This window comes from Mus caroli, unplaced genomic scaffold, assembly GCF_978045245.1.
Source record: "Mus caroli unplaced genomic scaffold, Mus_caroli_1 scaffold_6, whole genome shotgun sequence".
Lineage (NCBI taxonomy): Eukaryota > Metazoa > Chordata > Mammalia > Rodentia > Muridae > Mus > Mus caroli.
This window is the reverse complement of record NW_028227261.1, coordinates 37,181,911-37,199,884: the sequence shown is the minus strand read 5'-3', so window position 1 is coordinate 37,199,884 and position 17,974 is coordinate 37,181,911. Positions and strand designations below refer to the sequence as shown.

The 17,974-nt window shown below is 47.4% G+C and overlaps 1 protein-coding gene across 2 annotated transcripts in view; it reads left to right on the top strand.

The window, feature by feature from the left end:
* Zmynd12 (zinc finger MYND-type containing 12) overlaps window positions 1-9,172 on the top strand; it is a 32,529-nt gene extending 23,357 nt beyond the window's left edge. For both annotated transcript variants that reach the window (XM_021161358.3, XM_085839018.1), the window contains exons 5-8: window positions 500-622; window positions 3,543-3,654; window positions 5,719-5,864; window positions 9,020-9,172. In XM_021161358.3, the coding sequence (XP_021017017.1) occupies window positions 500-622; window positions 3,543-3,654; window positions 5,719-5,864; window positions 9,020-9,136 (498 nt within the window). In that variant the 3' untranslated portion in view covers window positions 9,137-9,172. The remainder of the gene's footprint in view (window positions 1-499; window positions 623-3,542; window positions 3,655-5,718; window positions 5,865-9,019) is intronic.
* The last annotated feature ends 8,802 nt before the right edge of the window (window positions 9,173-17,974 follow it).

Here is a 17,974-nt window from a genome sequence, read left to right as displayed (position 1 = left end):
GAATGACTGTGACAGATATTCATGAACCAGTCTGTTCACATGTGGTCATGTGTGCCCAGTTTTCTTGGGAAGGTACGCATTCCTGGGCCACACAGCAATTCCATGTTTATCCTGTTGAGGATCTGGCCAGCTGCTGCCCAGAGGCTCCAGCATGGTTCATCCATCCCAGCCCATGGCCGGGCTTTTATTTTCCCAGTGCTCTTGCCATTTTCTTTGTGAACAAAGCTGTCCTACCCACTATGAAGAGGGATGAGACTGTTGTGATTTTGTTTTGTTTTCCTTGAATGATGGTTAGTGTCTAGCACTTGTCACTTGTCACATGCTTATTAACCATCCATGTGTCTTTTAGAGAAATGTCTGCTCGGGACCCTAGTCCATTTCCACATCAGGCTGTAATGAAGGTTTTTTCCATGTGTTATGGACACATGCCTTTTTTTTTTTTTTTCATGAATTAAATGGTTTCAAGGGATTCAGGCTCCTTCTCCTATTCCTGTGATAGATTTATTTTGCCAGTTGTGCATATGGGACAGAAGACGTCAGGACCTCAGGAGGCTACTTCCACCTGGCCAACATTTTCTATGGCCTTAAGAAAATGGAGCTGGCTGACACACTGTATACAAAGGTAAGCTGGGGGGATGTGGAATCTCAGCACTGGCATTCATGCCCGGCCATTGTGGGAAACCCACAGCAGAGATGCTCAGAGGCTGACTGACACGTCATCTTACACAGCCAGTGCCCTCTCTTTGTCTAATGCTAACATGGGCTAATCCTTAGCATCTGTAGAGAGGCTCACAGAGAGCTCACGGCAGGCTCTGTCAGACCCATGCAGTCAATGAAGAAGGAGTATGGAGGTATACTATACAGAAGGAAAAACTTTATTTCATTTTTATTTTTAAATTTCATTTTGTAGGCGGGCGTGGTGGTGCACGCCTTTAATCCCAGCACTCGGGAGGCAGAGGCAGGCGGATTTCTGAGTTCGAGGCCAGCCTGGTCTACAAAGTGAGTTCCAGGACAGCCAAGGCTACACAGAGAAATCTTGTCTCGAAAAACCAAAAAAAACCCAAAAAAAAACAACAAAAAAATTCATTTTGTTTTGCCATGACAAGATTTCTCTGTGTAGCCCTGGCTGTCCTAGAACTAACTTACTTTAGAGACCAGGCTGGCTTTGAACTCACACAGAGCTACCTGACTCTGATTCCCAGTACTGGGATTAAGGCTTGAGCCACCACTGCCTGGCCAAAGGAGACCTTTTTAAAGGGACATTGAGAGGACAATAGCCTCTCAAAGGGTCAAAGAACAAGAAAATGTTTTAAAATTCATTGTGTGGAATGACTCAGCAGATAAAGTATGGTGGCGCCAAGCCTGATCCTGAGTTTGATTAGGGCCCGCATGGTGAAAGGAGAGAATGGATTCCTGAACGGTGACCTCTGACCTCCCCATGCGTGTTGCAGCACCTGCACCCCCAGCTCCCCACCCCCTCATAAGTAAGTGTAGATTTAAGTTTTTAACATTATGCTTACATATATTTATTAGTATATTAACTTTTTTTTTTTTTTTTAAAAACACAAACAGCTCCCCTGGATCTTATTAAAATAGGATCCGGTCCTTTCCTTTTAGTGTCTGTGCACATGCACCGTGTCACACTGACATTTCTTCATCCACCAAATGGGGCTGGAGACGGAAGTCTCATTATCATACTTGGTGGCAGTCACCTTTACTGTTGAGGCCCCTTTCTAGCCCCCTGATGTTCTATCTGTCTATCTGTCTGTCTATCTACCTATCTATTTTACATTCCAACTGCAGTTTCCCCTCCCTCCTCTCCTCCCTGCCCCTCCCCCCACCTCCTCTCTTCCCGTCCACTCCTTCTCCCTTTCTCTTCAGAAGAAGGGCAGGCCTCCCCTGCGTGTAAAGCAGCCATGGCAAATCAAGGTGCGGTAAGACTAGGCAGATCCTCTCCAATTAAGTCTAGGCGAGGCAGCCCAGTAGGGAGAAAGGTCAGCCCAGCAGGTCTCAAAGGCAGACAACAGAGTCAGAGACAGCCCTGCCCCTACTCTTAGCTAAGAGTCCCATAAGAAGACCAAATTATACAACTGTAACATATGTGCAGAGAGCCTAGGTCAGTCCCATGCAGCCTCCCTGGTTGGCTCAGTTTCTGTGAGCTACTGTGGGCCCAGGTTAGTTGACTCTGTTGGTTTTTTTGTATTATTATTATTATAGACAAGGTCTCTCTAGCTAGTCCTGGCTGACCTAGAACCCACTATGTAGACCAGGCTGTCCTTAAATTCACAGAGATCCTTCTGACTCTACCTGATGAGTGATGGAATTAAAGCTGTGTACCACCATGCCCAGCTTAAAATTCTTTGTGTGTGTGTGTGTGTGTGTGTGCATGTTTGTGTTTGTATATATAGACATGTGTGTAGCTGTGTGTGCTTGCATGTGGAGGTCATAGTTGAGCCTTGGGTGTTATTTCTCGGACGCCATCCACAGGGTCTCTCTATGCTATAGAATGGCTGGCCAGTAAGCCCCAGGGGTCCTCCTGTCTCTGCTCCCCAACACCAGCATTTACAAGCTTGTGTCACTGCACTTATTTTCAGTGCGTGCTGGGATTTGAACTCGGGTCCTCATGCTTGCTCACCTAGCACTTTCTCAGCTGAGCTTTCTCTCCTGCCTCTCAAACTCTTTCTATGTAAAAACTTTCCAGTATCTGCAAATGCCAGTTATTCATTCAATAATCCTCACTTAGGCAGCAACCGTTTCTGTGTGGGATAGAGGCCATCACGCTGTGACTGTGGACTTCTCTGTCTTAGAAAAAGGTGCTTTGGTGTAGCTGAACACCAGGGAACTTTGGAGTCAGACAGAACTGGGTATGCAGCCAGCCTGGGCCATTTGTCAGCTCTTTCCAAAAGTTAAGTGTCGGTGACTTCGCCAAGCCTGAGTTTATTCACACGTAGATAGGAGTAATACTCACATGTTTCACAATGGGAGCTGTCTTTGGGTTCCATCGCTCGGAAGAGACGCCAGGGCCAAACATTCACTTGGGACTGGTTTACAGTTTCAGAAGGGTTCAGTCCATTATCATCATGGAGGGAAGCATGGCAGTGTGCAGGTATACATGGTGCTGAAGGAGCTGAAAGTTCTAGCATCTTGATCCAAGGGCAGCCAGGAGACTAGAATTCCATACTGGGTGAAGCTGAATAATAAGAGACCTCAAAGCCAATCCCCACAGTGACACGCCTACTGGAACCAGGCCACACCTCCTATAGTGCCATTCACTGTGGGCCAAGCATTCAAACACATGAGTCTATGGGGACCAAACCTATTGAAACTACCACAGTAGCCATTGACCCTAGACCCAGGCAGGGCTGCCTCTGATGAGCCTGTCCAGCCCTTGTCTGGACTCCGGGGCTCCCTCTGCTTCCAAGTGCAGTAAGAGTGAGAACTCCAGACTCAGGAAACATGCTGGCCTTGGACAGCATGTTCCCAACTGGCTGGTGAGTGGCTGACCCTGACCTGCTGGTCTGGTCCCCCTGCTTTTCCAACAGGTCTCGGAGATTTGGTATACATATCTCAACAGTCACTACCAAGCCCTCTTAGAGGCCCGTTCCCAGCAAACAGATCTACTGGGCAAACAGTTTGTGAACGACACCGGCTTGGGTAAGTGGCAGGTCTAGCAAACAGAACAGCGGCTTTTCCTCCCTAACACTCAGGCCTTGTTCTCTGTTCTCACGGAGCCCATCGGCACCACTTTCTCCTTTGTGGAGATGGAGAGAAGATGGAGACATAGGGCTAAAGAGCTTGTACCACTGTCACACATAATCCTCAGCAGGCTAGTAAGGGCAGACTTAGAGAAAAAAAGGACCCCCTACTAAACCCCGGTGGTTTCTACCTACTACCTATCTATTTCTTCTTTTTCCCTCCAGGATACATAAGCCCAGTGAAGCTCTGTGCAGAAGTTGCTTTGTTTTTGTTTTTTAAGATTTATTTATTTTATGTATATGAGTACACTGTAGCTGTGCAGATGGTTGTGAGCCTTCATGTGGTTGTTGAGTATTGAATTTAAGACTTCTGCTCACTCTGGTCAGCCCTGCTCACTCAGGCCCAAAGATTTATTTATTATTATATGTAAGTACACTGTAGCTGTCTTCAGGCACTCCAGAAGAGGGCGTTAGATCTCATTAAAGGTGGTTGTGAGCCACCATGTGGTTGCTGGGATTTGAATTCAGGACCTTCGGAAGAACGGTCAGTGCTCTTACCCACAGAGCCATCTTGCCAGCCCCCCAGAAGCTGCTTTGTTGATTCCTCCTGACAAGGTCTCCCTCCTTTTCAGGGTGTGAGGTCCTCAGTGGCAGGGCCAGACTTGAGCCATCTCCACCCCAAGGTCCAGCAAAGGGCTGCATATTGGTAACAATGTGTGTGGCCATTGCCCTCTGAGATGGTAAAGAGATGGGGAATCTAGTTCCACTCGAAAGTCACCCCCCTCCTGGTATGATGATGATGCAGAACCCATTGGCACCACAAAGGAACATGCCACAAGTATAAATTCTAACAGGACTCCCAGAATGAAAGCGTGAAGATCGGTGGGTGGCCCTGAAAGGGTGACTTTGAGGGCAAGACTTTAAGTTGAGGTTGTGTGTATGTGAAAGTTAGTAACCTCATTCAGTTTCCTCACCAGGAAAGTGGTTCCCATTGTAGTAGAAACATAGCCCTGCACCGGTAGCCACACTCAGATAGCCATGCTTAGCATCATGGGTTCTCGGTTTTTGCCTTTTTCTTTAAGCTTATTGCTTACACATGTGCTCTTCAGTGCCAGCCCAGAATGACTGCACAGTAAATGGTGACTTCTCCTTCTAGACAGGAGCTGTTCTGGGGGAGCTTACCTTTGAATACTCCAACATCAGATAGTAAAGTACGATTAATTTACTATCACAGAAACAAAAAGCCTCTGGGAAGAAGCCATTTATAGTCTCAGCACTTAAGAGGGAGAGGCAGGGGTTCAGAAGTCTAAGTCCAGCCTGGGCTACAAAGCAAGTCTGATACCAGTATGGGTTACATGAGACCATGTTTCAATAAAATATAAACAACCAAAGAAAAAAATCTCTGGGGGAAACAAAGAAACTCAGGTGGGGAACAGACAGGCTGCTGGTCAGCTGCCTTTGATCTTTGGAGGAGGAATGAGGGGGCTGCAACTGGAGCTGGGGCTAAAAGGGGCCCAGGGAATCTGACCTGACCAGTTCCCTGTATTAGGAGCTCAGGAGATCTCAGCCTCTGAAAGAGAAACCTTAGCAGCTTTGGGCACTTGTGCTCACTCCAATACTGAGCTGCTAGACAGAGCTAGAGAGCTGTAGGAAGCCACCCTACTTCCCACTGCTGGGGATCTTACTGTGCAGTGTGTGCACTGTCTCCTCTAGGACCAGGGTGAGGAGGCTGCAGCAGGCTTAGTGTGTAGAGCAAGGACAGACATGTGTGTGAGTGAGTGTGTGTATGTGAGTGTGTATGTATGCAGCCTGTCCCACACAGCCAGTTCCAGCAAGCCTCCTGTTTCTGTTCCTGCCCAGCACTGGGGTTACAGGCCAAACAGCCATACCTGGTTTTCTGAACTCAGGTCTTTGTGGTCACATAGCAAATTTTCTTACCCGGGAAGCCCCCAAGCCACCCCCAACTCCCTCCCCCCCACAAAGCCTGCAAGGCTTGTGTTTCTTTTCTCCTCTTCCAATGTAGATGAAGCCCAGGAAGCAGAAGCCATTCGGATCCTAACTTCAATCCTGATCATTCAAGAATCTACTTCCACCAAAGCGCCCCAAAAAAGCATCCTTATTCTGAAGACCCTGAGCATACTTTACTATCTGATGTTGGAGTATTCAAAGGTAAGCTCCCTCAGAACAGCGCCTGTCTAGATGGAGAGACAGCAGAGCATCTAGACGTTCAGTTCTGCTGCTTTGCCCACTGCTCCAGGCCAGGCTTTCCCTCTGTAGCATTTCCAGTCTGGTCGTGTAATGGACTCTGGATTTCCTCTCTGGGGCTGGGGAGGTATCTTCCAGAGCTGCATGGAGGAACTAAATTGGGAGTCAGTTCAGGGAGGAGGAACCTGCATGCAGGAAAGGTCTGAGGATCCTGTGTAGGCTGATGTGGCAGCCGTGTCCCAGCTCCCTTTAGCTGTGAGGATTTAGGCAGACAGGAACTGCCATGTAACGGTTAAAAGGGATGCCAGCCACTGGCCAAAGCTCTTTCCATGGCTGGCATGTTTCATTATAATCCCTTCTTTATAGAGAAGGAAACTGTAGCACACAAGGTTTGGTTATGTCCCCAATGTCTTATAGACAGTAACTGGGCTATCTCAGGCTATTATTGATTGATTCATCCATTGAAGAATTTACCAAGCATTTACCACTTAAAAGACTTTCTGCCCAGAATGGAGCAGACGGTAGCAAACAGCCAGAGAAGTTACTTCTCTGTAGAACTTAGGACTTCTGGAGGAAATTGGCTACTATAATTAGATATGTATATGTGTACTATCATCTCAGACAGTAAAACATGCTATAGAGAAAAATAGAGCAGAAGTGGGGTGGGGCCATGTGAGGGGTGGGGCGAGTGTGATCGGTGTGTGTGGGGGGTGGGGTGGGGGGGGGACGTGTGTGTGAGGGGTGGGGAGTGTGTGAGGGGTGGGGTGTGTGTAAGGGGTGTGTGAGGTGTGTGTGTGTGTGTGTGAGGGGTGGAGTGTGTGTGAGGCCTTTCCGTGTGGGCAGCATAGGGAATCCCACCTCACAGCTTCATCCCCTCCCTCCTTTTCATCAACACACCTTGTTAAGCACTGGGAACCTGGTAAAGGCTGCTGTAAAGGGTCTGAAGGAGTTCAGTATGGTCACAAGAGGTGTGACAGCGAAGCTCGGGGCACTGTGGGAGCACAGAACAGGGGTGCTAATTCTGGATTTCTGGAAGACTTAGTGAGTAGGAAAAGTGTCAACAAATTTTCAAATTAACATTGGCTAACACCCTTTTCTACAGGTCAGGGTCCACGTGGGGGGAGTCATCATGCCAAAGCATGCTAAGGGTGTCAGGGTTATTAAGGGTGCTTAGACAGAAGAGCCCATCTGAATACTGAGATTCAACACCTCATTTCCTCCATGTCTAAAACTGCAGAGTCCCCACCCTCTTCATTTGATTCCTGTTGCTTTATCAAACACCATGACCAAAAGCAACTTGGCAGAGAAGAGGGTTTATTTCAGCTTCCACCTCCATCATAGTCCACCCTTGAGGGCAGTTAGGGTAAGAACTGAAGCAGAAACCATGAAGGAACGATGCTTATACAATCCAGGCCCACCCCTTCAGGGATGGCGCTGCCACAGCGGCCTGAGCCCCACGTCAATCACCAATCAGGACAGTCTCTCACAGGCAGGGCCACAGGTCAGTCTGATCAGGGCCATTCTTCATCTGAGCTTCACCCTTTTCAAGGGACCCTGGGACACCCACTACCACCTCTGCGCTCAGTGCCTCTTTCCTGCTTTTTCTGGTTCTCCGGCATACATTAATGCTTAAGATTCTGTCACAAGCATCTGAGTGTAGTGGTGCACACATGCAATCTCAGCTCTCAGGTGCAGGCCCTGCTTTGCCTCTGTCCTTGGAATATCCAGGCACCAAATCGGGTCTGGCCAGAATGAAAGGAATGAGGCTTGTCTGGGTGGGTGACCTTCTCTCCCAGCTAGGGAAAGCTCACCTGACTTGACCAGATAAGGACAGACAAGTACACCTCCTTAGCAGGGTGAGAGCTAGCAGGGATGGTCTTGAGCCATGGACCAGAGTCAGGAGCCAGAGGGCTCACTGGTGCTAGAAGTAAAATATCCCGGAGACCCCTGGGGCCCAGAGTTTTGACTTGGACAGGGACTTCTTGGGATATCTATCTCAGGGCAGTCTCTGGTTTCTATCCTCTCGGCCCTTTCTATTTGTCAGCTGGCTGCTATCTGCCAGGGACCGACATACACAAAAACCTGTGTCCTTGTGAAACTTACACAGAGCAGGAAAGACGATGTGCACAGTAAATAAGAGGAACACGATGGTACTGGGGGGGTTGTTTGAGACAGGCTCTCCTATAGCCTAGGCTGGCCTCAAACTTACTATATAGTTGAGGATGACCTTGAATTTAATGATCCTACTGAGTTTGGGTCAAAGGAGCATGGTTGTGGGAGAGTGGGAGGGGGAGGTTAGGAGGGTGGGGGCAGGTAGCAGAGTGGGCACAACATGGGCCTGAAGCAAGAGTGAGGTCCAGATATGTCCAATGTCATCTAGAGACCAGCAAGAGTAAGGGTCACTCCCTAGCTGTTCTAGGCCTGCATGCCCCTGGGGGTCTGTAGCCCTACTGACCTCCCACTTCTACCACCTCCATCAGCCTTGATGGCCAAATTACCTGGACTGGCTCTTCATGCAAATAAAGCATGCCCAGCACCGCAGCCCCAGCCAACAGTGTATACAACCTCCCTGGAAACCCTACCTACTCCCAAGGGTTATATAGCCCTTGTTATCCACAAGTCAAGAGGCGCTGTTTCACAGAGTGCTATCTAGAAGAGCTGTTTCACTCCTCTCTTCACCTAGAGAAGAGCTGTAACACTGAGACTCCTCAGGGAGAAGGCCTCCTCTCCCAGGCCCTCACTCAGTTGTACCAAGGTCTCATGAAGTCACCCACCCCGACAAGCCTTGTTCCTTTCATTCTGGCCAGACCCGCTTTGGTGCCTGGATACTCCAAGGACAGAGGCAAAGCAGGGCCGGCACCTGAGAGCTGAGATTACATGTGTGCACCCCCACACTCAGCTGCTTGTGACAGAATCTTAAGCATTAATGTATGCCGGAGAACCAGAGAAAGCAGGAAAGAGGCATTGAAGGGCAGAGGTGGTAGTGGGTGTCCCAGGGCCCCCTGAAAAGGGGGACGCTCAGGTGAAACTCCCCAGTTTCTGATCTAAACACAAAATCAGTTTCTCATTGTTATTCTTTCCTGAGGCCGCTTCCACTTAGCCCTTCAATTCTGTTTCAGGCCAAGGAATATGCCATGAAAGCCCTCAGCCTAGCTGAGACATATGTCAGTGAGGAGGAACAAAGGTTTATTCAAGAGTTGCTGAGCATCATCTCAGCCGAGGAGAAGCAGCCCTAGAGAGCACCTGCCTCGCTGGTGCTGCCAGGGGTGGGGGTGGGGGTGGGGGGAGTGTGTGTGGGGAGGTGGCTGTGGCCTGATGATGCTCACAGGGCCTCTGGCCTGCCCCCGCCCCTCCCCGGGGACCTCCTGAGGGACTGTGATCCTATTAGCTTGTGATGTATAGAGCTTTGGGCACAGTGTTCAATAAAACTGTTGTTTATCATGACCTTGCCCTTGGCTTTCCAAGCTTCTGTATGGCTCGTTACATTGCTATATCGGTGTTTGTAATTAAACTACAAACAGTTCATCGTGTTCTCCCAAGCCCCACCCCCACCCCCCAGCAGTGTTCTTCCTAGTCTTTCTCCAAGTGAGAGGATGAGAGCTAGATTATATTGGAGCAGTTCCTCTGTCTCGGAATTAAGTTAGCATTAATTGAGGCAGATGATGGGGGAAAAAATCCATTATAACCCCTAGAGCAGTTATTGAGAAAGTAATTTAAAATAGTTAAGAATTAACAAATGGATTAAAACAATATACTAGGAAAATGTCTACTTAGTGAAAGTGGAACAGAGAAATAAAAAAGACATGAAAGAGAAAAGGAAGGACAAAGCCTAGGTGTAAGGGAGTCCCAGGAAACACCGGCCAAGCCACCATCTGACGCGACACAATCTAGAGGGGAACTGCCCTCCCACTGCCCTACCCCACCCCCACCTCTGCCCAGAAAGCCCTGGTAATGCAGAGCATAGACTGGGTCTCCACACCCACACATGCCTAACTTTAAAGCGCAGGTCTCTAGTAATAGCTTCCTGATGCTCATGCACGCATGCACACATGCACACATGCACACATGCACGCATGCACACATGCACAATACACCTCTTGAGGACTTTGGATGAATGGCCCATCCTGGATCACCTCCATCGTTAGAGTCTACAGTTGCCTGGCATAGTGGTACTCTCCTTTAATCCCAACACCTTGGAGGTAGAGGCAGGTGGATCTCAGTGAGTTCAAGGCCAGCCTGATCTGAAGGGAGTTCTAGAACAGCCTGGGCTATATAGAGAGACCCTGCCTCAAAACAAACAAAAGTCTACTAGGTTTAAATGTATGATTTTACTTTATGGTTCTTCTTGTCTGATAAATCCTATTTTTCTCTTGCTTTTGGATTGACGATGTTTTTCCTCATTGCATTAAGGAGGTGTCATTATGCTTTGCTCCGTTCTGTCAGTTTGTTGTTTCTGTGGTTTAGTGACTACCCTCAGAAGCCTGGGTACTCACCTGAGTCCTGTCAAAGCCTCGCCTCGGGCTGGGGTGGAGCACATGGCAGACTGCTCTCCTGGCCCTCGAAAACCCTGGGATCGATCCTCAGCACCACATACACTGGGCATGACAGTACACACCTGCCATCCAGCACTCAGGAGGATCAGAAGTTCAAGGCCATCCTTAGCCACATAGAAAGTTTGAGGCCAACCTGGACTATATGACCTTCTGTCTCAAAAAAAAAAAATTAAAAAATAAAATCTGGTCTGTTGAGATGGGACGGTGGTCCATCTTGCTGCTCTTCCGAGGAGCTGGGTTCAGTTCTCAGCACTTACATAGGGCTTCTCACAACTGCCTGGAACTCCAGCCACGGGGCATTCAACACCCTCTTCTGGATTCGGCAGTCAGGGTGTCTTAGTTAGGGGTTCCATTGCTGTGAAGAGACACCATGACCACAGCAGTTTTTATAAAGGAAAACATTTCATTGGGGCTGGCTTACAGTTTACGGAGGTTTAGCCCATTATCATCACGGAGGGAAGCATGGCAGCATTCAGGCAGACATGGTGCTGGGGAAGGAGCTGAGAGTTCTACATCTTGATCCACAGGCAGAAGAAGGAAACTGTGTACCACACTGGGCATAGCTTGAACATTTAAGACCTCAAAGCCTGCCTCCTGCCCCCAGTGACACACTTCTTCCATAAGGCCATTCCCCCTAATAGTGCCACTTCCCATAGGCCAAGCATTCTAACAGATAGTCTATAGGGTCATTCCTATTTAAACCACCTTGCAGGGCATGCATGTGGCGTACACTCACATAAACATGCATGCAGAATAAATAAAATACAATGAATTGTTTTTCTATTTTTATGAGATAAGGTCTCACTATGTAGCCCTGACTGTCATGGAACTCTCTATGAAGACTAGGCTGGCCTCAGATTCACAAAGATCTCTTTTGTGAGTACTGGGGTTAAAGGCATGTGCCAGCACACTGGGCCCCAAAATAAATCTTTAAAAAAAAAAACCAACAACAACAAAACAAGGGCTGGAGAGATGGTTCAGTGGTTAAGAGCACTAGCTGCTTTTCCAGAGGTCCTGAGTTCAATTCCCAGCAACCACATGGTGACTCACAACCATCTGTGATGAGGATCCGATGCCCTCTTCTGGTGTGTCTGAAGACAATGATAGTGTACTCACATACATGAAATAAATAAATCTTTAAAAAAAACAAAACAAAACAAACCCTTAAACATAATCATTTCTCCTGCAACATACAAAGTCTTTACAATCTCTGTGCCACACTTACTACCTCACAACTTGTATACTGATATTTAATTTAATTAATCTTAAACCTACAGCCTTATTATTATTTTATAAAATCCTCATATTCTTAATTTTCCTGCTTTCTGCCTAGGCTCACATTGCTGATGAATCATTTAGTATTTCCTATAATGAGGTCTCTGAGGGAAAATTCATAGGTTTCCTTTATTAATCTGAAAGTGTTTGTTTGTTTGTTTTTTTTTTCTTTGCTTTTTCGAGACAGGGTTTCTCTGTATAGCCCTGGCTGTCCTGGAACTCACTTTGTAGATCAGGCTGGCCTCGAACTCAGAAATCCGCCTGCCTCTGCCTCCCAAGTGCTGGGATTAAAGGTGTGCGCCATCACCGCCTGGATCTCTGAGAGTGTTTTTGTTTGCCGTTCTCTTTGGGGTCCTCAGTGCAGATGCGCTTTATCTTCATATGTGATATGCTGATACCTAAAACAATCCCAATTCCCAAGAGCTTTGCCAAAGGAGGTTTACTTGACCCCAAAGACTACCAGGTTAAAAAGATGATACAGGGACTTCATTGCGTGGCTAAGCTTCCCAACAGGCCAACATGTCATTCCGTTGCATTAAAATCTTCACAGTGAAAATTCATGTTTTCAAGGGCAGGGCTGAGGTATTACCCTTGAAAGCCCAAAGGCAGCCTGGGGTGGGGCGGGGCATTCTTTCTCTGTTGTAAGCACACACTTAAGGTTACAAATTACATCATGTCTGGGAACCTATGTTTAGCAAAGGCCATTCTGAGGAGGTGACCTGCATTCTTACAATAGTAACACTTTAATTGTACATCCTGGACCGTGCTGTTCCAAAGGGCCTCGGATGACCACAAGTCTCCCCAAATGGCTCCACCACCTCCTAAGTCTCACCATGCCCCGCCGCAGCTCCAGGTGCAGATGAGGCGACTCCATGTTCACAAGGACTGTGAGGAACGACATCTTGCAGGCCCAGGAGCTCACGTGAAACAAACATTTGGCCAAGAAGTGTTTCAAAAGTGATGCAGCAGCATGATTTGAGTGACAGAATTTGCCTCCGTTTCACTTGATACAGTGTCTATGCCAATCTATCAGATCAATGGCAATGGGGTGGAGATTGTACTTCATGTTTGTTCATATTCAAACAGTTTCAGAGGCTGATGAGGTGGGAGTGGTGACTGGTGGATGGCGGTAAAGGCACTTGCCTCCAAACCTGGCCACCCGAGTCCTGTCCCCAGGAGCCACACTGTCAAAGGATGGAACTGATTCCTTTACACCCACAGCTCCTTGGTGTATGCACCACGGCGTGTGCACACGCATGCACACGTACACACAATGGATGGGTAAATAAATGTAATTTTAAAAGTTTCAAAATAGCTAATATATAAATAAGCAGCCAGTCATAACTTTTAAAATCATAAAAACAAGGTTATTAACTGAGCCACGATTAAACAGTACCAACATTGTTACTTGCTGGCAAATTTTTGTCAAGGTTTTAGATTTCCCCAAAGATCTTAATAAATAGGGTTGGGAAAAGGGAGAGGTAACAAAAGAGCTCATAGTTTGAAAACTAAATCTCACTACAAGAAACACAGTTGTATGTAAGGGGGCAGCAGGGGCAGATAAGCCAACAATGACCCCTGGGATTTTTTTTTTTTTTCTGGTTTGAGCAAGTTGCTGGCATTGTGCACCCAGGAGAAAAGCCCCAGAGAGCAGGGGGAAACCTGATACTGTTGGGATACTGTGACTTGGAGATGCTTATGAGACAGAGAGGAGCTGAGAGGTGAATAACTGGATATTCAGAAAAGGAACCAGAGTTCGAGAGAGAAATTTGAGATTGTCATGTGCATGGTCATGCACACCTTGAAAACAGAGATCATGGAGGGATGATGTGTAGAGAAGGAAGAGAAGAAACCCTGAGTGAGGAAACTGAATGCATGATGGAGCAGAGGCAAAGGAGCCCCGGAGGCCGACATGTGGCCTCAGAACTCCCATGATGCCTTGCTTCCATCCAGCTCCAACCTCCCCACTCCCTGTGTTCATTCTACAGCATGGGCTTTATCGTTTTCTCTATACATCTCTATTGTTTTCTGAACCTTGAAAGTTGCAGGTATGGTGCCATTTTAGCTCCCAATATATATTTTATATAAGGAAAAACAAACAAGTGCATTGCCTTGGTCTCATCAGGCAATTGACATAAGTCTGATACTATACAATGAGGACTATAGTCACATATTATCCTAGCCAAGTCTTTGATAACAAGAAACACCTGGCTGTTGTATTTCTTTGGTCATAGACTTTGGGATCGAGAGGGTATTGCTTCTCAAATGTCCTCTTGCTTTGAGGATTTCAGCCAAGCTAGTCAAAGAAAGAAATATACAAGTTAGACTAAAGATCTGTGTCACTGAGCTAAACTATCCTATGCTTGGTTGAAGAGCACAAGGTGTGGGAAAAGCCTATTCTCCGAGTTAGGAAGAGTCTGCAGTGACAGCAGCAACCAATGGAGAAGCAGTGGGTATCCGTGAGTCAGATAGGTGGGAATAGGAGCAGGAAGCTTGGAGGACCCAGAACACCACAGGGCACCAGGAATCAAAGGAGAGGCAGTCTCAACATCTTTCAGCTTAGGGCGACTATACCCAGCCCAAAGGTCTTTCCATCGGGCACCACTCTACCCATTTCTGCCAGAGCCACAGACAAGGTGGCCAGGCCAGGCAGCAATTACTACTCTCTCCTAATGCCTCTTGCCATGACAATCCCACTGGTCTATGCCGGAACTCTGTGGAGTTCTGGATGCCTGGGCTAATCAGAATACGGACTGAGAATTAATGGTGTCAAGGCATATTGGTAATGTTGCCACATGAGACAACAGCATATGGAAACAGTTTTTGAGAACTTTATTTCTAATTTATGTGCATGAGTATTTGCCTGAGTGTATGTCTAGGTACCATGTACAGTGCCTGTGGAGGCCAGAAGTGGATCCCCTGGCGCTGGAGATACTCATGGCTGTGAACCACCAAGTGACTGCTGAGAACCAAACCCAAGCTCCTTGCAAGAGTGGTGGGTGTTCTTACTGATGGAGTCATCTCTCCAGCACTCCCATCCTTGAAGGAGAGATTCTCTCTTAGTAACTGGAGCTTGGAAACAGTGAGAAGAACATAGGAATAGAAAGAGGGATAGTGTAGCATGTCAGAGTGGATGAACATAGCTCATTCCAGACCCTACAGGGGCAGACATGTGAGAACCACTCCTTAAGTGTACGGCAGACCTCTCCTGCAGCCCCTCTTCTGAGACCCTAGGCCCATCTTGTAAACTGTAATTTGAGAAAGTCACATTCTTTGGTCTTTGTCACTTAAGAGTCCACTTGTCCTAGCTACTTTATTCTATAGTCTGTGCTAGTGACCCCCAGACAACAAGAGCCTCAAAGGAAGACCCTTGTTCAAACAGAGAACTTCCAGAGAAGATGTCAGACTAGAAACCTAACTGGTAAGACTTGGTGAAAGGAACTCTGGGCAGTAGACACAACCTCTGTCCCTGTAAGAATCAACTGTAGTGTAAAGGAACTTAGCAAGCCAGGTGACATCTCTGTAGGGAAGCAAGAGAAGTTGTGGGGAATCCCATTGGGTTCAGTCTTAACAAACACCTCCAGGGAGGTCAGCGAGTCCCCACAGATTTGTGCTGCAGGGCAGCGTGACTGCTGAGGGACTGCACACACGATTTGTGGTGACATCCCAGAGCTGGAGACTCTGAAGCAGATCATGGTAGGTATGCCTGAAGTCAGTAGAAACCTCTAGACTACGGGTGCCACCATCTCGTCCCCTTCACAACACTGACACTGGCAAACTCCCAAGGGAAGAGATCCAGCAAAGCCTGGGGCTGGTTGGTCCAATGGCCTCTACACTTCCATGGGCAGAGAGTAAGGGGGCTGACATTGGGATTGGGGCAGGCTTAGTGGAGAACCACAGCAAGGGCTACCTCCACCTCCTCCCCAGGGGTGTAGCCAAAACAGAGCTACACTGTTCAACTCAGTACAGTCGTACCAAAAACCACATTCCAAAGCTGTCATCACAACTACTTGTAACTCCAGGGGATCTGACGCCCTCTTGTGGCTTCTGTGAACACTACACTCACATGACAGTCATTCACCCACATGGCATTCATTCGCTCACATTATATACATATACATAAAGGAAAATATAATTTTTCTTAAAAAAATAAGTATGAAAAGGAAAGAAAGGTCGCTGACAGCGCTTGGGGTGAAGGTGTCTTTGGCTTCAGCGGCTGACGCTCACCTTGACTCTCACCTTGGCTTGAATTCCTGATCTGCCTGCTGCTGCTGGGAATAGCCTTAGTCCAGGGACTTGAGGCCTGTCACCCTGGACAGTCCTATCACAGCTCTTTATCCAAGAAGCCTCTTGAAAGGTTAGGCAAGAGCAGCCGTGATGGTCCCACTGGCCAGTCAGAGCTCTTCGGGTGGATGCAGAGCCTCTCAATCCCTGAAGACTCCTGTCTGCACCAGGCTGCCATTTAAAACAGCTTTTAAGTCTCCCACGTGGTTTGAATTGTAATTGGCGAGTCAGTGCAGGAGAGCGTGGCAAGTGGCCCAGACAAGCTCTCACCATCTGCAACAGTGTTTTCCCCCATCAACTTGACAACAGGGAGCTGTTACAATTCAGACAACACTCTGGGTTTGAAAGGAAAATTATGGTTTTTTCAGAATGCAGCTGGTGTGCCAGTGAATAGGATGGCGTCTCTCTGAAGCATCCCCCTCATTTTATGATATGAAAATAATAAAATGGAGATTCAGCATGTGACTCTTACTTAAACGGATGTCCAAAAGCCACAGCGCACAAAGGCGAGTGAAGCATTCCGGTCCGCAGTAATAATCTTAATAAGAAAGCAAAGAAGAGCAAGTCATTTTAAACTGATTTCTTCCCTTTGGGGGGAGTTAACTTTGTTGTCGCTATAAAACCGGCTTGCAAATGAGCTCTTTGGCTTTCCAGTTAACGTCTGTTATTTCTTTACAGCACACTCTGTTTACCAGTTGTGTGGGGGAAGCCCACAGTGGACTCTCCCCAAGGGAGCTTAGCCTAGGTGTTTCCCATAGGGGAGACTGAGTCTCATAATCACTCCCAAACTTCCCAGGCAAAGGAAACAGATTTTTTTTTCTCCATGTAAAAAAAATGAAGCTAGGCAGAATTAGCAGAAAGCAGTGTTGGCAAGTAGTCTGCCTGACTTCACACGAATCACGCAAGCTTCTCCAGGTCACTGGCTTCCAGGAAAGCCTTCACACACCCTACCTCCCCAGAGCTGAGGCTTTCCAGAGCTTGTACGTGTTTTCCTTCTCCGGTCACCCATTGGCACTGCTGTGCTGACCCATGAAGGATACAAACTTCATCTGTGCTGTTTGCCCATCATTGTGGTACAGAAACTTCTACCGCAGTGGATTCCAAGCTACCCAGTGTGACATCACTGCACCGTGAGGCAGGGAAGGGATACGGACTGGCATCCTATTAGGTCATAGTTCCATCTCACAAATACAAATAACCCAAGAAGGCAAAAGAACAGGGAAGGAACTGTGAGATTTTGAGGTTCTTCCTCCTCTTCCTCCTCCTCCTCTTCTTCTGCTCTCCTCCTCCTCTTCTTTCTCATTGGTTTTTTTTTTTTTTTTTTTTTTTGAGATAGGGTGTCCCTGTGCATTCCTGCCTGGTCTGGAACTTGCTATATAGACCAGGCTAGCCTTGAACTCACTGAGATCTGCTTGCCTTTGCCTCTGGGTCCTGGGATTAAGTTTAAGTTTTGAGTGTTTTGCCGGGCGTGGTGGTGCATGCCTTTAATCCCAGCACTCAGGAGGCAGAGGCAGGTGGATTTCTGAGTCTACAGAGTGAGTTCCAGAACAGCCAGGGCTACACAGAGAAACCCTGTCTCGAAAAAAACCAAAAACAAAAAAAAAAAAAATTTTTTTTTTTGAGTGTTTACTTATTAAACTCAAGCCAGGGTTTTCATGTAGCCTGCCATTGAATGTAGCCCAGGGTGACCTGGGATGCTTAGTCCAGTTATCTCTACTTTCTGGGTGCTGGGATTACAGGTGCGGGTTGTCTGGTTTTCCCCACTGCTGGGGATTGAACTCAGGACTTCATGTATGCTATGTGGGCATTTTAATTACCAACAGAACCACAACAAACTCAGCCTCTATATGAAACATATTTTAGTCACAGACTTACCCAATTTGATCATATCTGGTGACTGTGCTTAATAACCACCTCGCAAGACTCTTGAGTAAGAAGTACCCGTTCTTGTGGGCCAGGACT